The following is a 22,932-nucleotide window of genomic DNA, read 5'->3' on the forward strand; positions in this document are numbered from 1 at the left end:
CATTCATTTTCAATGGGTCCTGAAAAAAAACGGACAGCACAATGTCTGATTTTTTTTCAGGACCCATTGAAAACGAATGGGTCCAGATCTGGTCCAGATCTGTTCAGCAAAAAACGGAACAGATCAGGAAACAAACAACGGACGTGTGAATGGACCCTTATAGTAGTTATATTCTTGTACATAGGAGCAGTATTATAGTAGGTATATTCTTGTACATAGGAGATAGTATTATAGTAGTTATATTCTTGTACATAGGAGCAGTATTATAGAAGTTATACAGGGAGTGCAGAATTATTAGGCAAGTTGTATTTTTGAGGATTAATTTTATTATTGAACAACAACCATGTTCTCAATGAACCCAAAAAACTCATTAATATCAAAGCTGATTATTTTTGGAAGTAGTTTTTAGTTTGTTTTTAGTTTTAGCTATTTTAGGGGGATATCTGTGTGTGCAGGTGACTATTACTGTACATAATTATTAGGCAACTTAACAAAAAACAAATATATACCCATTTCAATTATTTATTTTTACCAGTGAAACCAATATAACATCTCAACATTCACAAATATACATTTCTGACATTCAAAAACAAAACAAAAACAAATCAGTGACCAATATAGCCACCTTTCTTTGCAAAGACACTCAAAAGCCGCCATCCATGGATTCTGTCAGTGTTTTGATCTGTTCACCATCAACATTGCGTGCAGCAGCAACCACAGCCTCCCAGACACTGTTCAGAGAGGTGTACTGTTTTCCCTCCTTGTAAATCTCACATTTGATGATGGACCACAGGTTCTCAATGGGGTTCAGATCAGGTGAACAAGGAGGCCATGTCATTAGATTTTCTTCTTTTATACCCTTTCTTGCCAGCCACGCTGTGGAGTACTTGGACGCGTGTGATGGAGCATTGTCCTGCATGAAAATCATGTTTTTCTTACCTTGCAGACTTCTTCCTGTACCACTGCTTGAAGAAGGTGTCTTCCAGAAACTGGCAGTAGGACTGGGAGTTGAGCTTGACTCCATCCTCAACCCAAAAAGGCCCCACAAGCTCATCTTTGATGATACCAGCCCAAACCAGTACTCCACCTCCACCTTGCTGGCGTCTGAGTCGGACTGGAGCTCTCTGCCCTTTACCAATCCAGCCATCTGGCCCATCAAGACTCACTCTCATTTCATCAGTCCATAAAACCTTAGAAAAATCAGTCTTGAGATATTTCTTGGCCCAGTCTTGACGTTTCAGCTTGTGTGTCTTGTTCAGTGGTGGTCGTCTTTCAGCCTTTCTTACCTTGGCCATGTCTCTGAGTATTGCACACCTTGTGCTTTTGGGCACTCCAGTGATGTTGCAGCTCTGAAATATGGCCAAACTGGTGGCAAGTGGCATCTTGGCAGCTGCACGCTTGACTTTTCTTAGTTCATGGGCAGTTATTTTGCGCCTTGGTTTTTCCACACGCTTCTTGCGACCCTGTTGACTATTTTGAATGAAACGCTTGATTGTTCGATGATCACGCTTCAGAAGCTTTGCAATTTTAAGAGTGCTGCATCCCTCTGCAAGATATCTCACTATTTTTGACTTTTCTGAGCCTGTCAAGTCCTTCTTTTGACCCATTTTGCCAAAGGAAAGGAAGTTGCCTAATAATTATGCACACCTGATATAGGGTGTTGATGTCATTAGACCCCACCCCTTCTCATTACAGAGATGCACATCACCTAATATGCTTAATTGGTAGTAGGCTTTCGAGCCTATACAGCTTGGAGTAAGACAACATGCATAAAGAGGATGATGTGGTCAAAATACTCATTTGCCTAATAATTCTGCACGTAGTGTATTCCTGTACATAGGAGCAGTATTATAGTAGTTATATTCTTGTACATAGGAGGCAGTATTATAGTAGTTATATTATTCTACGTAGGAGCAGTATTATAGCAGTTATATTCTTCTACATAGGAGCAGTATTATAGTAGTTATATTCTTGTGCATAGGAGCAGTATTATAGTAGTTATATTCTTGTACATAGGAGCAGTATTATAGTAGTTGTATTCTTGTACATAGGAGCAGTATTATAGTAGTTATATTCTTGTACATAAGAGGCAGTATTATAGTAGTTATATTCTTGTACATAGGAGGCAGTATTATAGCAGTTATATTCTTGTACATAGGAGCAGTATTATAGTAGTTATATTCTTGTACATAGGAGCAGTATTATAGTAGTTATATTCTTCTACATAGGAGGCAGTATTATAGTAGTTATATTCTTCTACATAGGAGCAGTATTATAGTAGTTATATTCTTCTACATAGGAGCAGTATTATAGTAGTTATATTCTTGTGCATAGGAGGCAGTATTATAGTAGTTATATTCTTCTACATAGGAGCAGTATTATAGCAGTTATATTCTTGAATATAGGAGCAGTATTATAGTAGTATATTCTTGTACATAGGAGCAGTATTATAGTAGTTATATTCTTGTACATAGGAGGCAGTATTATAGTAGTTATATTCTTGTACATAGGAGGCAGTATTATAGTAGTTATATTCTTGTACATAGGAGCAGTATTATAGTAGTTATATTCTTGTACATAGGAGCAGTATTATAGTAGTTATATTCTTGTACATAGGAGCAGTATTATAGTAGTTATATTCTTGTACATAGAAGCAGTATTATAGTAGTTATATTCTTGTACATAGGTGGCAGTATTATAGTAGTTATATTCTTGTACATAGAAGCAGTATTATAGTAGTTATATTCTTGTACATAGGTGGCAGTATTATAGTAGTTATATTCTTGTACATAGGTGGCAGTATTATAGTAGTTATATTCTTGTACATAGGAGCAGTATTATAGTAGTTATATTCTTGTACATAGAAGCAGTATTATAGTAGTTATATTCTTGTACATAGGTGGCAGTATTATAGTAGTTATATTCTTGTACATAGGAGCAGTATTATAGTAGTTATATTCTTGTACATAGGAGCAGTATTATAGTAGTTATATTCTTGTACATAGGAGCAGTATTATAGTAGTTATATTCTTCTACACAGGAGCAGTATTATAGTAATAAAAACTTCACATCTCATTTGGCTGCATTCTGGTGTCCCGGTTTTCTGATTACAAGCCTACGTAATTATATTAGGAATGAGCGAATCGACTTCGGATGAAACATTTGTTTTAATACTGTACGGAGCAAGCGCTCTGTACAATATTAGAATGTATTGGCTCCGATGAGCCGAATTTATTACTTCACAAAGTCTCTTGAGACTTCGCATAATAACTTCAGAAATAGATTTTTACTGTAAAAAGCCATTTCCCGAACTCGAGTTCGGTTCCAAGTGGTACCTTGGTGGCACGTCTCAGGTGCACCACAGCAAACCACAATATGTATCTCCTTAACAGGTTTGCTGCACCAGTCTGGGGGATACATACCGGTACCGTCCTTCATACACGAGGCCTGTCTCTGCCTCTCACTGGCAATCGATTTCTGACAATCTTTGTTCCAAAGATCGGTACCTGCTGATTCGGGCAGGTACAGGGGCAGCTAATGCAGCTCCAGTGCAAGGAATCCCAAATTGCAAACTGCTCCTCTTACAGTATTTCATCCTCCTAAAAACTGTGGATACGATTGCGTCTGGAAATGTTATTACATGGAGTTGATTATAAATTATTACTGGAGGTGACTGTTAATACGCAGTCACATTGCAGAGCGCGGCACATCACTCAGCGGGAACGGGGATAATAATGTAACCTTATGGTAATCTGTTTATAGATTAACGAGACATCAATCACAAGCCATTTCCTGTACGAGCAGAACTCATTTTCTTGAAAACGCATGCAAATGTCAGCAGCGCAATTAAATTTGTTTTTGGCTGCGCTCTCTGCAGTCTCCCTTGTATCGGATCCGCATCCGGCCCTCTCATTAGAAGGCACGGTTTATTTTAAGAGACGGAAGAAACCTCTCTTTATCTTCAGCTGATGATTCCAGAACCACGACCCTCTCGTTCTGCTGCGGCTCCTGCTGGATGTGACGAGGGTTGTAAGCAGGCGGCTACGGCGGGATGTGACCGCTGTAAACTGGAAAATACAGAGGGCGACCTCATTACCGTACACAGCAGGGTCAGGCGATTCCTATGTCCGAGCCCATTATGTGGACGTTCTGCTTTGTTGCATTCTGAGCGGCGCAGAGTATTTCAGAACAATGTGCTGATTTTTTGGATCGGGGATAGATTGTTATATAGTGGAATGAGCAGCACAGAGTATTTAAGAACAATGTCCAGGATTATTTTTTTTAATTTTTTTTGAGAGGGGATAGATTATTATATAGTAGAATGAGCAGCACAGAGTATTTCAGAACAATGTGCAGATTTTTGGGATCGGGGATAGATTGTTACATAGTGGAATGAACAGCACAGAGTATTTAAGAACAATGTCCTGGATGTTTATTTTTAATTTTTTGGAGAGGGGATAGATTGTTAAATATTAGAATAAGCAGCACAGAGTATTTCAGAACAATGTGCTGATTTTTGGGATCGGGGATAGATTGTTATATAGTGGAATGAGCAGCACAGAGTATTTAAGAACAATGTAGAACAATGTCCAGGATGTTTTTGTTTTGTTTTTTTGAGAGGGGATAGATTGTTATATAATAGAATGAGCAGCACAGAGTATTTCAGAACAATGTGCTGATTTTTTTGGATCGGGGATAGATTGTTACATAGTGGAATGAGCAGCACAGAGTATTTAAGAACAATGTCTAGGATGTTTTTTTTTTTTTTTTTTTGAGAGGAGATAGATTGTTATATAGTAAAATGAGCAGCACAGAGTATTTCAGAACAATGTGCTGATTTTTTGGATCGGGGATAGATTGTTACATAGTGGAATGAGCAGCACAGAGTATTTTAGAACAATGTCCAGGATGTATTTTTTATTTTTATTTTTTCGAGAGTGGATAGATTGTTAAATAGTGGAATGAGCAGCACAGAGTATTTCAGGATAGTTGTCCGATTTGTAGGGAGCAACAGGAAAGACAGGTTTGCAGAGGTAGGTCCGTTCCGTTTTTCTTTTTGTTTTGTTTTTTGGCGGCCTGTATGCAGAAGCATTCACTTCAATGGGTCCGCAAAAAAACCGAAATGACTCCGCGCGCATTCTGTTTCCGTATGTCCACATGGCCATTCCGCAAAAAAGATAGAACATGTCCGATTCTTGTCCGATCTGCGGACTAGGATAGGCATTGTTACAATGGATCCGGAAAAAAAACAAACGTTTTTTTTATGGACCACAAAATAAATACGGTCGCGTGCATGAGCCCGTAAGGAGGAGAATGGATGCAAGTAGGAGTCATATAGCTGAAGAAGTAGGGGCCCCAGCAGCACAGTGTATTTCAGCAGGTGAGTACTGCGTGCTGATCTTGCGGGAAGTCAAAGACTTTGTGTTAGGCCTCTTTAACACGAACGCGTGTCCCCCGTGGCCGTGCTGCGAACCGCAAATTGTGGTCCGCAATGCATGGGCACCAACCGTGGGCCAGCCGCATGCGGATCGCGACCCCATTCACTTGAATGGGTTCCGCAATCCCTCCGTTCCGCAAAAAGATAGAGCAATTTCTATCTTTTTGCGGTGCGGAGGCACGAAATGGAACCCCAGAAAGCACTCCGTACCGCTTCCGTAGGGTTCCATTCCGTTCCGCATCTCCCGGATTTGTGGACCTATTCAAGTGAATGAGTGCGCGTCCGTGATGCGGAATGTACACGGCCGGTGCCCCGTGTATTGTGGACCACGGGGGACCGCGTTCATGTTAAAGAGGCCTTAGGGTGCGACCGTATTTTTGGTCCGCATCCAATTCACATTTTTGCGGATCGGATACGGACCAATTCATTTCAATGGGTGCGTAAAAATGGCGTTGTCTGCATCCGTATTTCCGTTCTGTAGCCCCGCAAAGAAGATATAACATGTCCTGTTCTTGTCACACAGACGTCCTCCTTAATTTTTGGCAAAGTGCATACAGTCGCGTGAAAGGATTGTGGAAAAATCTGGCTCCACAGCAGCACAAAGTATTTCAGGGGGGAAAACATGCCAATTTTGGAAGGTCAAAAACTGAGCTAAGAAGGAGTTTTCAGGAAGTGAGTTTCCTATTTGACTGGGAATTGCATAGTGAAAGGAGCAGCACAGAGTATTTTAGGCGAGGTGGGGGTGACCTCCTGGAAGGCAGTGACACGTGATGATGTCATTAGGGACAGGGCTGCATTTAACGGCCATGATGTGATGAGGGGGAATAGAGGCAAGTGTGAGGTAACGACCTGGGAGAGACATTGTGAAAAAAATAGGGTTCCCAGCAGCACAGAGTATTTTAGCTGCACAATGGGTTGATCTTGTGGGAGGTCACAGCCTGTGAGCTAAACCGTGCAAAAAGCTGGCTGCACAGCAGCACAAAGTGTTTCAGGAGGCATGGACTGCATGTGGCAGGCTTAACCATCACACTAAGGGCTCCTGCAGCCGTGGCCGTCTTTGTGGTCTGCAGATTGGGGATCCGCGTTGTGCACAAAATTCGTAACGTCCGGCCCACAATGGGACTGTCCTCTCCTTGTCCGTAATACCCTTGACCAAGAATACATCATTAACTCCCGGAATATCCCTTTAAATGATAAAATTCTGCCTGCCCGTAACTGCCACTAGGGGGCTACATACCAAGCGCAGTATGCTCCTGAGCTCCCTCTAGTGGCGGCTGCGGGCAGAATGTTTTCGTCTTCTCTGTGTCTACGCAGAGGGTTTGGAGCTCTGTATCAGATCATTGACCAACTGGTGATAAAGCAGGACTATTCCTATGGAGAACCCAATTATTATATATTATGATGCTCTGGAACGTTCTAGAACATCCTCCTTGACTTGCGCCCGGCAGTGTTGTACTGAGGCCCTTGTACGCGGCGCGCTCCTGCCCCCTCCTCCTCCTCCGCTTGTTCAGGATGAAATACAATAGATATTGATATGTTTCCTTTAATTGTATCGGTTTCTATGGCGAATCCTGGCTCCGATCCCAGAACATTAGCGAGATGCCTTGAAGGTGACATTATACAAACACGCGGCGCGCGATGCATTGAGATTCAGGTGCTTGGATTCTATAAGGAGCAGAAATGAGCAAATAATTGTGTCGGCTGCTGGAAATTCACAAGTATCAAGCTCGTTTACTCAGAATGAATAGCGAACAATTGGGAGATGAAGACGCGTTATTTCCAGGCTCGCCCTAACAGAAGGAAAGCGAGCGGCTCCGGGAGTCGTCACAATCCCAGCGCGCCGGCAGGAATGATTACATACTACAGTTCTATTCCGAGGGGCCTCAAAGATCGCAACCGCTGGCCGCGATCATCACATTCTCATCTGATCAGTCACATTCATTTACTTCTTACAAAGCGGTCTTATCTGACAGCAATCCTCCTGAACCTCCTAGTTCACGAATAGAATACCAGAACTGCAGTAAAGACTGACACATAAAGTAGAGGGAGAGAAGGGACAGGCAGATTTCCATGCCATTCAGTTACTATGGTAAGCTTGGTGATAACTTTGGTTGGCATTGTCAGGGGCCAACAATTTTGTCATCCTTATGGTTTATGAATAGAATACCAGAACTGCAGTAAAGACTGACCCAAGAGTAGAAGGAGCGAAGGGGAAGGGGAATTAACACACCAGTCAGATACTCTGGTAAGCTTAGTGATAGCTCCCTCTGGTTGGCACAGACTGGGACCTAGAATTCTATGAATAGAGTGCCAGAACTGCAGTAAAGACTGACACATGGAAAGAATAGAAGGAGGGATAGGACAGGCAGTGGTAAAATGCAGTGATAATTCTGTTTAGCACTGACTGGGACCTATAATACTGTTCATTCTAATGCTCCTGGTTTCTGAATAGAATACTAGAACTCCAGTAAAGACTGACACATGAGAGGGACAGAAGGAGACAAGGGGCAGGTAGATTTACACGCCGTTCACATACTGTGATACATCTATTCTGCTCTTGATTCTTCTGGTCCAGGAACCAAATACCAGAATTGCATATAAGTATGACACATAAGAAAAAGAGAAGGGGCAGACTCCAGATAACTCCTGGGACTTATAATTCTATATATCCTGAGCTTTCTGGTTCATACTGTAAATAGAATACCAGAGTTGCAGTGAGGACTGACAGACCAGAAGAGTAGAAGGAGAAAAGGGGTAGGCGGATTTATATGCCATTCAGATACTGTGGTAAGCTTCATAGTAACTCCTGTTGCTACTTACTGCGACCTATAATTCTGTTCATCCAGTGCCTTGTGGTTCATGAATAGAACATTACAACTGCAGTAAAGACTGACACACCACAGGAGTAGAAAGAGAGGAGGGAAAGACAGAGTTTCATGCCAATCTTGCACTATGGTAAGCTTAGTGATAGCTCCCTCTTTTTTGCTACTGAATGGGACCTATAATTCTGTTCATCCTGATCCTCCTGGTTCATAAATAGAATACAAGAATTGCAGTAAAGACTGACACACTGGAAGAGTATCAGACACAGAGTAAGCAGAGTGCTAGGCCACTCATGTACCTTGGATACTGATAATCTCTATGGACGATGACTAAGATTTGGGCACAGCTATAGGAATGGGGTGCGGAGATAGGGGTGCGCTAAAGTCCTGGAGCCAAATTAGCCCCCCCCCCCCCCCCGCTAACCATAAGAAGACACAAGTATTATACATGGCACGTGGTGGGGGTTTGTTAGATTGTCTGATTAGGATATATATGTCTGCGTATTCTGGAATAGAATACCAGAACTGCAGAAAAGACTGACACAGGGAGAAACAGTGGGAGAGAAGGGTTAGACAGGAAAGTTGAGTGCCGACCTATGGATGGGTGGTCTAGTATACAAGGCGAGGGGTCTCATTCGCTGGGGCAGCCTAGACGATAGCCAGATATACCCTGCGTGCAAGCAACGCCAACCTCTCCCCTTACAACTTCCATTCATGGCCATGGAGGGCACAGCCTGGCAGAAAACTGCTGTGATTATGAAGCTATACCAGGTGGCGGGGGGGGATGGGCTGAGGATGCACCGTGGACGGCGCCTCGATTAATCACAGGCCTCCATCCCTGGAGAAGGAGGCATCACCTGAACATATTTTCCTCTAATGTTTGGTAATGGATGATGCGGGCACAGATGCAGCCTCCGCTGCTGATAAATGATGGAACGAGGGGTCACCCGGAGCGGAGCGCTGCGACCCGGCAGGTGCGAGGCACAGGATTATTGCATGTGACTCATTCCTCCAGGTAATATAACTCCAGGGTAGATGAGGATGAAGAACTTATACAGAATGCAACACGCTTCATGCCTCATTCACATAATGCAGTCTTTTCCCAGTATTCCAGGTTTGTACGTGGACAAAAGGGGGCCCCATAGCAAAAATCACAATGGGGCCCCTCATTGTGCTGCATCATATCACCACCACCGCTTTAAATAAGCAAGAAGTGAACAGTGCTGAGACATTCAATGAATAGTCATTGATATGGAGCATTAGCCCCATAATGACAGTTAATCAGGGGCGGTGCCAGCAGTGGGGACTTCCCCCGAGGAGCTAATCATGGTAAAATTAAAGAGATTTCTACAAAATTGACAAATCCTTTAAGCAGCCAGTGACTGTGACTGATGAAATGATTGGAGGGTACTGTACCTTGGGCAGAGCGTACTTCGGCAGCTTCATCTGTGCGAAGGGCTCTCGTCTGTAGGAAACGTAATAGTGTGGGCGTCCTCCAGAGGTGAGCTGCAACACAGAGCAAGACAGAGTGGAAGTGAGTGGTTATTATGGGATGATGTTTCACGACCACCGTTGCGGCCATCCCACCGTTTTTCTACAGTCCGGAAAGCTATAGCCACCCAGTTATGGAGCAATATCCATTCAGATTTCGGAAAACGCGAGGTGACAACCCCTATAGGAGCTGCAAACAAACCTCCTACAGCTGACAAACCCAGCTCTGCTACATCCATTACTCAGATCACATCAAACTGCAGAAAACCTCAGGCTTCTTCTGTCTTTGGTTTAGCAAGGTGAGCAGAGGCCATTATACCGGGTCATCGGCTCTGCTACATCGGCAGGTTTGAGGATTACCTGTAATTACTGCCCAGTAGTGAGCAATCTAGAACCAGTAGACAGAAAGTCATATTTCTGACAATCTGTAAATTGGGAGATTACGGGATTATTTCCCTCTGGTCATCGTTTTAGAACATGCCTGAACTTGAAGAGGTCGCAAATTCAATTTGCAGAAATGGGCCGCGGATATTAGGGATCCGTTCCTGTAAATCGGCCCCGGCTGCTGGAGAATCTCCCCAAGAATTTACCAAGGACTGCGCCAAGGGCGGCAGTTTATAGTTTAAATCTACATACAGATGTAGCAGAGCTGACCGTGTCCGTGTCCGTGTCCTTTATATACTAGTACTACGGGAGGGGGCAGGGAGGCATTGTATATACTGGAACTAGGGGGGAGGGGTGAAGAAGCACTATACACTAGCGCTACTGGCACTAGCGCTACTGGGGGGGGCAGGGAGCCCCTTTATGGAACCATTAGAGCACCTCCACCCCAACAGAAGTTTGGGTGAAATGCTGCCGTTTGGCTCTTTGTCTTTCAGGAAGCAGATTGTTACAGGGGCAGACTGGCCATAGACCCTACAGGGGAATCTCCTGTTGGGCCAATGCTCAGGGGACCGCCCAAGCCCTCCTTTCGGCCACCAGCTGGGTACATAACGATCAGAAGCTTTAATTATTAATTAATGCTAGGAGCATCAGGTACTCATGCACCTGGGCAACAGCCGCAGGTGACCTGAACCCAAGATGGTGAATAATTAGAACACTGTGGCTCGGGCAGCAGTATTTTGTTCTGTACTGTGGTATTTGGTTCTGCGGGGGCGGTATTTTGTGCTGCACTACGGTATTGCAGGCCCAGCCTTCTTGTGTTGCCCCGACTCCTGTTAGTTTGGTGCCACCGACAACATGGGGCCACTTTTACGTTTTTTTTCCCAGGGTCACTTTAATTTCTAAATTTTTTTTCTAAAGTATCAGATGCCGGCCCCAAAGTGATCAGGTGACTGTCAGGCCAGATCCAACTGAAAAAGTGTGGGGTGGTCCGGGTGAGATAACCCCTTGTCTAAGGCCAGGAGACCTCTATAATGATGCTGAGGTCATAATATAGACAATACCTGGAGCTACTACAGCATGTGAACCAGAGATGCCGGCTCTGTAGACTACGGGAGTCCACCTGCTGTAGTAGCACCCAATATTTGGTCTTTGCAGGCCTTCACTTTTGAGTCCCCGTTTGGATACCTTCTCCATGAGTCATACCACAGTAACATATTTTGAAGCAGTGACAAACCTCCATTCTTTTCATGGAATGAATTAAAAGTTGTCACAGCCCCACCCCTATTCTGAAAAAAAAAATGGCCTTGTTTAACATCCTCCCCAAAGCCAATGCTTAATTGTCCTGCAGCGCCACCTCAGGTTAAATGAAGCATTGCACAGTGATTAGTGTTGGGCGAGCATGCTCGGCCGAATATTGTGTGTGCTCAAGTCAGTGTATTTAAATCTAATCTAGCGGGATTCGAACTCACAACCTTCTACATTACAGCCCAGAAAGAATGTTAACGACTACACTATAGAGCTGCATGGGCAGTTACTTAAAAAAATTAATAAATATGAGACTTCTGCTGTACACTTACTAGTAGTAAGTATTCCTATACAGCAGAAGTCTCATATTTATTCATTTTTTTTTGTAACTGCCAATGCAGCTCTATAGTGTAGTGGTTAACATTCTGGGCTGTAATGTAGAAGGTTGTGAGTTCAAATCCCATCAGAAATAGAGGCTAAATTAAATTTATATATTTTATATTTTTTTTGTAATTGTTAAAAATGTGTAATATACAGTACAGACCAAAAGTTTGGACACACCTTCTCATTCAAAGAGTTTTCTTTATTTTCATGACTATAGAAATTGTAGATTCACACTGAAGGCATCAAAACTATGAATTAACACATGTGGAATTATATACATAACAAAAAGGTGTGAAACAACTGAAAATATGTCATATTCTAGGTTCTTCAAAGTAGCCACCTTTTGCTTTGATTACTGCTTTGCACACTCTTGGCATTCTCTTGATGAGCTTCAAGAGGTTGATTTTTTTTTTTTTTTAAGTAATTGGCCATGCAGCTCTATAGTGTAGTGGTCAAGATTCTTGGCGATAATGTAGAAGGTTGTGAGTTTGAAACCTGCCAGAAACTTTTCAGAAATAGAGGCTAAATTAGATTTAAATACACTGGGGTGTCCCCAAGCACTGACTCTATATATGGGCATTTAGCTATATATGGAGTCCGAGCAGGGACTCCTAAGCCGAACTAGAGTCCTGACACCCTCGCCTCTTCAGAGCAGGGGGTGCCTGGTTTAATGCTTGGGTTCTCCCTATGACTTCCATTGTGCTCGGTTGCTCTGTAGAGCACCCGAGCATTCGGAAGTGTTCTACTCTAGCACCAGAGCACATTGGTGCTCGACTAACAGTGATCATTGTCTGTGTAATGGATGGATATGTCAGGTCCTCCAGAGAAAGACAGAGTTCCTCTTTGTAGCCTCTCTCCATCCGACTAACAGATGAGGGTCTTAAGGGGTGAACCCTCTGTGTTGACTCAAATAAAAATGTTTTTTTTTTAGACAACTCTGTTGAGACCTAGTCCTGGTAGAAAAGGAGCTGATAAAGAAAAGGTATCCGGATTTCAAAAAGGGCTGCATTACTTAATTCTACCACAGGGTGGCAATGAGTACACTACATACTATGCTTCCCTATAACAGCACACCATGTGGTCGGGCATGGTACTACAACCTAAATTCATAATGGCTTTTTATGTAAAATGTAAATATTATTTTTTGTTAAAAGATATCGTTAATTAATGACACAAAGTAATCTAATCTGAAAGCACTAAAATTAGCTCAATCCTGCCACATCTCTGCACCAAAAGAAGCTCCATGCAAATAAATACTTTGAGAAGGCTCCAGCCGTTCTTCAGCCAAAAGCTTGTTCCATTCTCCAGCGTGAAGCAAACAATTAGACTCAGGGGATACAATTAGTGGAGAAGAGATAAGCATATTGCTCATTTACTTGAAGAAAACCTAATTACTTGGTGTAGGCGATACTAAGAAACCAAGGCATGAGAAGGCTCCAGTGAGTTATTACAGGGCACAGGATCCGTGCGTGATCAGGCGGCATTCAGCTGGCAAGGGCCAAGTGCCAGTCCCATCTACATCGAGCCAAGACAAAGGATGGTGGACGCCACAGGTACTTAGGAAAGATGGCAAAGTTCCAATCTTGGGATGACAGAAGCCAGAATTCTGCAGGAGGCCCATGGAGAAGACACTGGCAATGAATGTGATCTGTGTGACGGGGACACCACTCGGGACTAAGTTAGAAAAGAACTTATGTAAAGAGATAGAAAGTAATAACTGGGTCCAACCATAGGGCGCTCATCATATAGCGAGCTGATATTACATATGATACATGGGGCTGAGATCGGGTGACACAATCCTCACTGTATAACTGCTGGGGACTTTGTAGAACATCTGCCATGGACATCAGGAGACCAGGGCCGTTTGAAGGAATTTGGGGGCCCCAAGCAAAATAGACATAGAGGGCCCCCCCCCCCCTCCACACCTTACGCACGCAAAGCCTACAGGAACCACAGTATAGCCATACAGTTTAAGTTCACCCACACTTTATATAAATAAAAAAGGAGGTTTACAGTGCAAATACTACTGTTGCATTTAATGTGCATGAAATTTGAACAGTGCCATCCACAGATCCCACTCCCCTAAACAGTGCCATCCACAGATCCCCCTTAAACAGTGCCATCCACAGATCTCCCCCCTAAACAGTGCCATCCACAGATCTCCCCCCTAAACAGTGCCATCCACAGATCTCCCCCCTAAACAGTATCATCCACAGATCTCCCCCCTAAACAGTGCCATCCACAGATCTCCTCCCCTAAACAGTGCCATCCACAGATCTCCTCCCCTAAACAGTGCCATCCACAGATCTCCTCCCCTAAACAGTGCCATCCACAGATCTCCTCCCCTAAACAGTGCCATCCACAGATCTCCTCCCCTAAACAGTGCCATCCACAGATCTCCTCCCCTAAACAGTGCCCTCCACAGATCCCCCCCTAAACAGTGCCATCCACAGATCTCCCCCCTAAACAGTGCCATCCACAGATCTCCCCCCTAAACAGTGCCATCCACAGATCTCCCCCCTAAACAGTGCCATCCACAGATCCCCCCTAAACAGTGCCATCCACAGATCCCCCTCCCCTAAACAGTGCCATCAACAGATCCCCCTCCCCTAAACAGTGCCATCCACAGATCCCCCTCCCCTAAACAGTGCCATCCACAGATCCCCCTCCCCTAAACAGTGCGATCCACAGATCCCCCCTAAACAGTGCCATCCACAGATCCCCCTCCCCTAAACAGTGCCATCAACAGATCTCCCCCCTAAACAGTGCCATCCACAGATCTCCCCCCTAAACAGTGCCATCCACAGATCTCCCCCCTAAACAGTGCCATCCACAGATCCCCCCTAAACAGTGCCATCCACAGATCTCCCCCCTAAACAGTGCCATCCACAGATCCCCCTAAACAATGCCATCCACAGATCCCCCCTAAACAGTGCCTTCCACAGATCCCCCCCTCCCCTAAACAGTGCCATGATGGCACTGTTTAGGGGAGGGGGGATCTGTGAATGGCACTGTTTAGGGGGGATCTGTGGATGGCACTGTTTAGGGGGGAGATCTGTGGATGGCACTGTTTAGGGGGGAGATCTGTGGATGGCACTGTAGGGGGATCTGTGGATGGCACTGCCATCCACAGATCCCCCTCCCCGACGCTCACAGCAGTATATTTATAAACTAATCAGTAACTACTTTAACTTTAATCATTGCTGAGCTCTTTACTTGGATTATTTGGATATCTTACTTTGTCTTAGCTCCGGTAACAGCAGGCAGTGCAGGCGGCGCTCACTCACTGACGTCACGCGCCTGCGCCGCCTAGTGGGAGGAGCAGGCGCGTGACGTCGGTCAGTGAGTGAGCGCCGCCCCCCGCACTGTGTGCTATTACTGGAGCTAAGACAAAGTAAGATATCCAAATAATCCAAGTAAAGAGCTCAGCAATGAGCAATGATTAAAGTTAAAGTAGTTACTGATTAGTTTATAAATATACTGCTGTGAGCGGCGTGGCCCTGTATATTCTAACCCCCAGGCAATCGTCCCCGTCACCATGGGAACGCCTGGGGGTTAGAATATACCATCGGATTTGAGTTTTTACAATCTCACTGAGCTCGTAAAACTCAGATCCGATGGTATATTCTAACCCGCAGGCAAGCGTCCCCGTCACCATGGGAACGCCTGGGGGTTAGAATATACCATCGGGCACCGGCTCTGCTTGGCCCCGGGCCAGCTCGGGGCCCCAACCAGCTCGGGGCCCCAAGCAATTGCTTGTTTTGCCTGTTGGGTAGCGACGGGCCTGCAGGAGACCTCTGAGGAGTCCTGTGGTCTCTGGAAGCAGATCCTGTAAGTTGCTTGCTGCGGCCTCCATGGATTGGACTTTCTCCAGCGCATCCCACAGATAATGTTCGAATTGACTTCTAGGAATTTGGAGACAAGTCATCACCTTGATCTTGTTGTCATGTTCCTCATTCCTGGTAAGAATTTGCAGTGTAGTTGGGCACCGCCATTGGGGGGCGGGGGGGGGGGGGGGGCTCTGCTGCCATTGAGGTGGTACTTGTCTGTACAATAGTTAGGTAGGTTGTATGGGTCACATCCACATGATGCCAGAACCAAGGGTTTACAGCAGAACATTGTCCAGAGCCTTGCGCACCCATTGTCTTCTTCCCAGAGGTCACCTGGTGCCTTCTCCTCCCCAGGTAAGTGACGCACGCTAACCCGGCCATCTGCGGTGATGTAACCTGATTCATCAGACAAGCCCGCCTTCTTCCATTGTCCCATGGTCCAGTTCTGAGGCTTACAGGTCCATAGTAGGCACCTGTAGCAGTGGACAGGGGTCAGCATGGGCACTCTGACCAGTCTGCAGCTACATATCCTCATACACAGCCAGCTGCAATGTGTGTCCTGACACCTTTCTGTCAAAGGTTTTCCTTCTATTTTTCTCTCTTCCCCTCTCTCTTCCTACTTTCCCTCGTTACAATTACCGGACTCTTCCGCTCGTTATTTTAATGTTACTTTTTCTCTGATGACTTAATGCTCGATAAACTCTAATTGACCAGTGCTTAATAAGCAGCCACAAAACCTTTTATCCTCAGGTCCCCGACAGCACAGATTTGATTTTCTGCCACCACAACAGACACTAAAAGTAACTGAAATGTAGCGGCTTAATACACACCACATACTGTACCGGCGGCTGTGCGTCCACTGGTAGATAGGAGTAGCCATAGTGACCGCACATATGATGTACGAGGCTGAAATCTGGATGCCCTATTGTTCTATGTGCAGAAAATCTGATTTGTTTTAAAATGTTAACAAAGTAACTTTCGCTCATTGACGGCTGCATCCTGACTGTTCCACCTGCTCAATATCTTCTCTGTCACTTGCTTGTTGCTCTTCTTGGACAGAACAGTGCGGATCTCCATAGATGATGCTACTACACCCTGGCCTAGTAGTAAGCGAGTCCTTTGCTTTGATCCATTTTTTGGGGTTTTGCTGTTGGTACTGGGAAAGGTCTATTGCCTCGACTGACTTAAGGCCGTTATAGTCCTATGAATAGTACTATGATATGACTAGTTAAGGGTTGATTAGTCCTATGAATGGTCTAATGATATGACTAAATAAGAGTTAGTTAGTCTTATTAATAGCTTAATGATACAGCTGGTTAAGGGATTGTTAATCCTATGAATGTTCTAATGATATGACAAGTTCAAGGTTTGGTTAGTCTTATGAATCGTCTAATGATACAATAGTTAAGGGATTGTTAGTCCTTTGAATGATCTAATGACTACTTAATGGATGTTCAGTCTTATATACTAATGATATGATTAGTTAAGGTTTTATTTTTCATATAATACAAAGACTAGTAAAGGGGTATTCCCATCTCAGACTTTGATGGCACGTCACTAGAATATGCCATCAATATCAGAGAGGCGCAGATCCCACCACTGGGACCCGCTCATTTATGCCTTTTGGAGATCATTTCATCTTCAACTTGCTTAACAGTAATTTTGGCCAGGGGTGCCCAAACTTTTGCATGCCACTGTATGCACAAACCCACCACATATTCACAAATTACCAATAAGAAATTATCTGCTAAACAAATAATGAGAATGACACATCCTATGGGAACATCCGGCATTGACTCACCTGGACAAAGACATATTCATCTTGGACGATGAGGGAGTTAGTGTCGATGTATCCTGCGAAGGGCTTTGTCCTCACTGTCTCCGAGCAGTTGTTCATTTTACAGACGATGTACTGAGCATCTGACAAACCAGAACAAGAGTCAATTAAATACACATTGTTGCAATCAAAGCATTTTACTTTGCATATGCTACATTGTCATTTTGGAGGATGAAATCAAAGTGCCCCAGTCTATTCTGTGAGGAACATCGTCCTCAGAATATACAGTGCAGACCGGCTCATAAAGTCAATCCTGACACAAGATATCATAAGCGATGCTATTCATATTCCCGCTGGCAGATTATCAATACCAATACCCCTTGCTGAGCGTCATCACTTTCTGGCAGAACTGGAGAGAAAAGTTGTGAAATTGTTACATTACAGAACAATATTTATAGAAACAAACTAAGAAAAAAGACAAAAGTAAAACAAAATGTATCTGTGCTGTCAAACCGCGGCTTATTCAGTCACTGCAGGTGTCCCTGCTCTTCAGGGGTGGACTGGGAACTTAAAGTGGCCCAGGTAAAAACTAAAAGTAGCCTCATGTTGTGGGCGGGTCCAAATTGATATAAAGCAAAGTCAACAAAAGTAGGTGGGGCCAGTGGCATAACTAGAAATTACTGGGCCCCAAAGTGAATTATTCAACGGGGACCCCTCCCACACCAGCAACCCCTCCTGGCCCGCACCAAATTCTTTCCTCCTACTCCAGTTGCCTCAGGATGGCAGGACAGTTGAATTCAGGAGTCAGGAGGACACTTGTAGCCACCAGCTGGGTACTTAAAGCGCTCAGCTTTGGGTGCATCAGATCATTACTTACTTGGCTGTCAACCATGAGGAGGGTTCAGACAGCCCCCTGGGCATCAGCCCATCGGGAAGTTTCCCTGTAAGGTCTATGGCCAGTCTGGCCCTGCTGCTCTTCCTCCAAATCTTCTCCCTCCCTTAAGGTGACAAAGCCTATTGAATGAGCGCCAGCCAATACTGGACCAGTCAACCTGCTAATATGTATGGAGGTTTCCCGAAATTTCTCTTATGGCATGTTGTAATCAGGGGGAAAGCACACCCGGATCTTACGTGTTCTACTTATTGTCAGAATCATTCTCACTGGATTGTGGCGCTCTGACAAAGTGCCCCTGAAGGGTGAATGGGAATCTGTGGCAAGTAAAGTTATGAGAAAATATATTATCAAAGCAAGAATCAATTACATCAGTGGAAGAGGATATGAAGTCGTTGGATATGTCCAGCCCCCCCCCCCCCCTCTGCTTGCTGACCATGCAACAAAAATATTGTCGAGTTGGATATTGGCTTTTTCTTATTTTCTTTCTTCTATAGATATTTTTTTTAATTGGCTAAGTTTCTTGATTTGAAATAAAGATAATTGGAAAAAAATAATCTCTTATGGGAAAGTCCAAACCCAATTGTAGTTGGCTTGTTTAGAACACCCACTTCATATACCATATTAGAAACTTTGGACGGCTTCCATTTGAGAATCCACATCTTTTAGCTAGAACAACTGAACAAAGCATCTCTCATTCTGGAGGACCCGGCACATTGATATTTCGCACAGAGCTCATTGATTTAAATAAGAGCTATGCAGTACCTAATTTCCCCTGCGGTGGTGCTGCAGGTGAATTGAGCACTTGTTCACAGCTGATCATTATGAAACCTATCTAACAAAAAGAGATTGCCTGTGATCGATGACACCTTTATAAAAAAAAAAAGTTGTTGTCCCACAACCGCTGGTGTGACAGGTCTGTTATTTTCCTGTTACAGCCTTCCTTCCACTCCAGACTGCTTTTTGATCACAGGTCTGCACATCCTGGCCACAGCTATTTTTTTTGTCATTGGGTGTCACATTGTCTTTGTCATTGGGTGTCAAGGCCATTAAGGAACCTCCTGAGGACATCAGGCCCGGCGTAGGGTCCTCCTAGCTGCTGAATTAATAAAGTGCTGCCTCCTTGTTGTTATTGCTGTTGTTCATAATCCTAACTGTGGTAACAACCCTGTCTGGTACCTATGGTTCTACTCCTGGTGCTGACTCCTGGCTGTTCCTGGCGGTGTTCCTGTCTTAACCCCTAGATACTATGCTCTAGTTTTAGTCCTAGTGCTGACTTCTGACTACATTCCTGGCTTGACCCTAGATACAACACCTGGTACCTGTAGTACTCCTCACTATTTCTGACTACAATCCTGGCTTGGATACCGTTCCTGGTACCTGTAGTGTTAATTATCATTCTGACTCCTGGTTTTTCCTGAATATATTTCTGTCTCCTCCGTTGACCTGGAGCATCCAAACCACTATCCTGCCGATCATTTTTGGCTCTGTTCCTAATGGTGCATTGCCGAAACAGCATCAGTGTTCAGGGGACAGCAAACAGTGACTCATTATGCAGAAAAGTCAGCCTCTCCTTTGTTGTTAAAGGTGAAGACCAGGGGGTCCCTTATTCTTCATACCTGTTCCAAACAGATGACATCATAGAGAATCTATTTTCTGATTCTTGACCGTAACATTTTTATCTTTTAGCTAATTATCGCTATTAATAAGCTTTCCTTCCACAACATGAAAGCCCATACAAAACACTTCAAGCGAAGGACTCTACAAGTCAAATAATAAGTTTGTTACTGCAACAATTCCCTTCACACTTCCTTCCGTCAACGGAACAAAAAACCTTCTTCATGGTGCCCTCGGTGTGTTGAGACATAGGAAAAGAGCAAATAATTGCAGGTGAACAGGCATTCAGTTGTTCTGGTGCCAATGGTTCCTTGAAGGAATAAATCTGGGATCAGCTCTGTAGACAGATGGAGATATTCGAGCCATGACCTCCCAGCTAGGAATTCAGACAAGATAAATGTTCTACCAGCTGCTGCAGACAGACTCGCTAACACCTTTGTGTCCGCCGACAGCTTGCTCTCCTTTGCTGCTAATTCTCTGGCAGGAAACACAATTTCTCGAGTCCTCACAGCTCCGCCATCAAAATCCTACAACTCGTCAAATTCAGTATTTTATATTCAAGGTAACGTAGAGATAATCTCATCAACTTCAAGCCAACTGGAAGAGGAAACATTTTCTATGGCCTAATCTGATTCATGAAGAGAAGAGAATCCTAGAGCCAGGGAAACTAACTTCATAATGATCATTTTGCCTCAAAGATCAGATTTTTATGAATCTGCTTGGTGGAAAGTTCCTCCAAATCTCTTGTACATATTCAGGCCTGCTACAAGGGCTGCATGAAATGAGCCATTGGTCCAGAGCTCCAGGGGATTCTAAGACCCAAAATAAGTTCTGTGACTTTTACATTGTATGTAAAACAGCAAGAGCAACTTTTTGCTCTTGGGTCATACTTTAATTGGAATGAATGAAAAATGTCTGACAGCCGCTGCTGGTCACTGATTATTGTGGTCATGTAGTGGAGGTGCAGATTCTCTAATCCCTAATTTGTTTGGCATGGGCTAGACTGGGGTGCCAAGTCTAAGGTGACCCCTGGTTTTCATTCTAAACCATCACAAGGAGGCAAGGTCTTTGCTGTAAGATGATCCCCAAATCCCCAATAGTCATGGGCTGGTGGCAGAATCAGTAGTAACATGGTCACAAACAAAGCCAAGTGTCATCATTAGGTTAACAGTCAGGATGTGACAGGCCAGAGAAGATCTCAGTAAAGGGTCAGAATCGGGGGTAGAACAACAGGTACCTGATTAACAGTCCCAAGGATGAAGCAGAATCAAGGCTGAAGATAGAAAGTGGCTCAATCAGGCATTAAAATTAGGAGCAGTAGCACAAGGACCAAGAGCTAGGACAGAAGAACATCTCCAGTCAGCAGGAAAAGTATGGCATGACAATTCCCCTTCAAAAAGGCTGGCATCTTTGGGTGGTAGGCAAAGCCATCTTTGGGTCCTGGGTGCTTTAGAAACCAAATACTCCCTTGTAACCACAAGAGGAAAGTCCACGCGAGCAGCGCTATGGCAGAGGACGGGATCTGGAGCAGCAGAGGGGAGGAGGGGATGTGTGCCAATCCTGTACAACTGTGTGACAACTCAGTCTTTCAATTTGGTTTTCAGCAGATGCTAGAAAACAAAAATGCAGGAGAAGCTCCATGGGATTGTAGGTGGGAAGTAGTTAGTGGACAAATGACTACATCCTTAGTTGCCTAAGAGGACGCACAATACACTGTGTTGAGTGTTTGGTTAGCGAAGCAAAACATTGTATAAAACGATGGATATCAGAGAGAAAGGACCATATGTTACAGTGAACGTTTATTGGTGCCATCATTGTTTCAAAAGATATAGTATAAGGCGTGTACATAGCAGTCCTTCTTCAGGTGTATAGCGGGTGTGACACAGAGAGGGGTTGTGTCTGGCAAGGCAGGTATTTTCCTCCCAGCATGTGCGGCTGGGCTGGTTTTCAGCCAGGTGAGGTCAAATACCGGACCAGAGTTTAAGTGCCGGTCTGGGTTTTGGCACCACCAGGCTGTCCTTAAATAGGCAGCTGGGCTCAGCAGAGATGTCTCTGTTTTTGGGATCTGAGGCTTTGTGCCATGCTGGAGGGCTGAGAGCCACATGCTGGGGAAACAGGCTCCCTAAAGCCTGCTGTGGACTACTGTAGGCAGAACTGCCAGCAAGGTGACTTGTGTTATATGAACTTTCCATTGTGTGTGAATTAACACCAAGACTGCAAAGTTACCTGCTGTTTTGTGCAATTGCCTCAAGTGTGAATAAACACTGATGTTTTGAGTTAAGAACTTGTATTTTGCCTCTGTACTGCGCCCGCTTACCCTATCTACCAGAGCAAAACCCCACCATTGGTGGAGGATGCGTGCAGGAGCAGTGAGGCTGGCGTAAACGCAGATATTCTTGGTTTCTGCATTTTTCAGTCACGGTTGTATGTCGTACATTAAACCAGCTGTATTACAATCAGTGCCCTACAACAAAATGGAGGCTGTTGTAAAGGCCCTCATGGAGGCTAATCTTAGAGACAAACCTGCAGCAACGCGAGGCTAATAAGCAGCAGCAGGAGACTAACCAGTTGCTGCTACAACATGTGATGACTTTGCAGACAGCAGGAGTAACCCCAAGCATCCACGATGCCCGGAAAGCAGTCTGTGCCGCGATTCCTAAGATGACCCCTGCAGACGAAATTTAAACCTACCTGGCGATGTACGAGAAAGTGGTCATCAGGAAAAAGCTACCCCGTGACCAGTGGGCTGAGCTCATTGCTCCATTCCTGGCATCCAATTACCAGAGGGTGTATTTAGACTTGCCGGACGATCAAGCGGCGGACTACCAAAAAGTAAAGGGTGAGATTTTGGCAAGACTGGGGGTGAATGTGTTGGTCTGGGCCCAGCGGATACATCAGTGGGGGTTTAAGCCGGCTGAGCCTGCGAGGACCCAGCATTATGACTTACTCCACCTCTAGCAAAAGTAGCTACAGCCTGATGTGCTGAGTCCCACGGCTATGCTGAATAGAATATTGTCTGATATGTTTTGAAGGGCTCTGCCGCCCCCTCTCCA

The 22,932-nt window shown here is 44.5% G+C and overlaps 1 protein-coding gene across 1 annotated transcript in view; it reads right to left on the reverse strand.

Moving 5' to 3' along the window:
• Positions 1-22,932, reverse strand: part of LOC122942245 (VPS10 domain-containing receptor SorCS1-like) — a 578,027-nt gene that overhangs the window by 107,079 nt on the left and 448,016 nt on the right. The window contains exons 7-8 of the mRNA XM_044299747.1: positions 17,395-17,513; positions 9,676-9,765 (exon numbers count right to left, since the gene is read on the reverse strand). Of these exons, the coding sequence (XP_044155682.1) occupies positions 9,676-9,765; positions 17,395-17,513 (209 nt within the window). The remainder of the gene's footprint in view (positions 1-9,675; positions 9,766-17,394; positions 17,514-22,932) is intronic.

This window comes from Bufo gargarizans, chromosome 6, assembly GCF_014858855.1.
Source record: "Bufo gargarizans isolate SCDJY-AF-19 chromosome 6, ASM1485885v1, whole genome shotgun sequence".
NCBI lineage: Eukaryota > Metazoa > Chordata > Amphibia > Anura > Bufonidae > Bufo > Bufo gargarizans.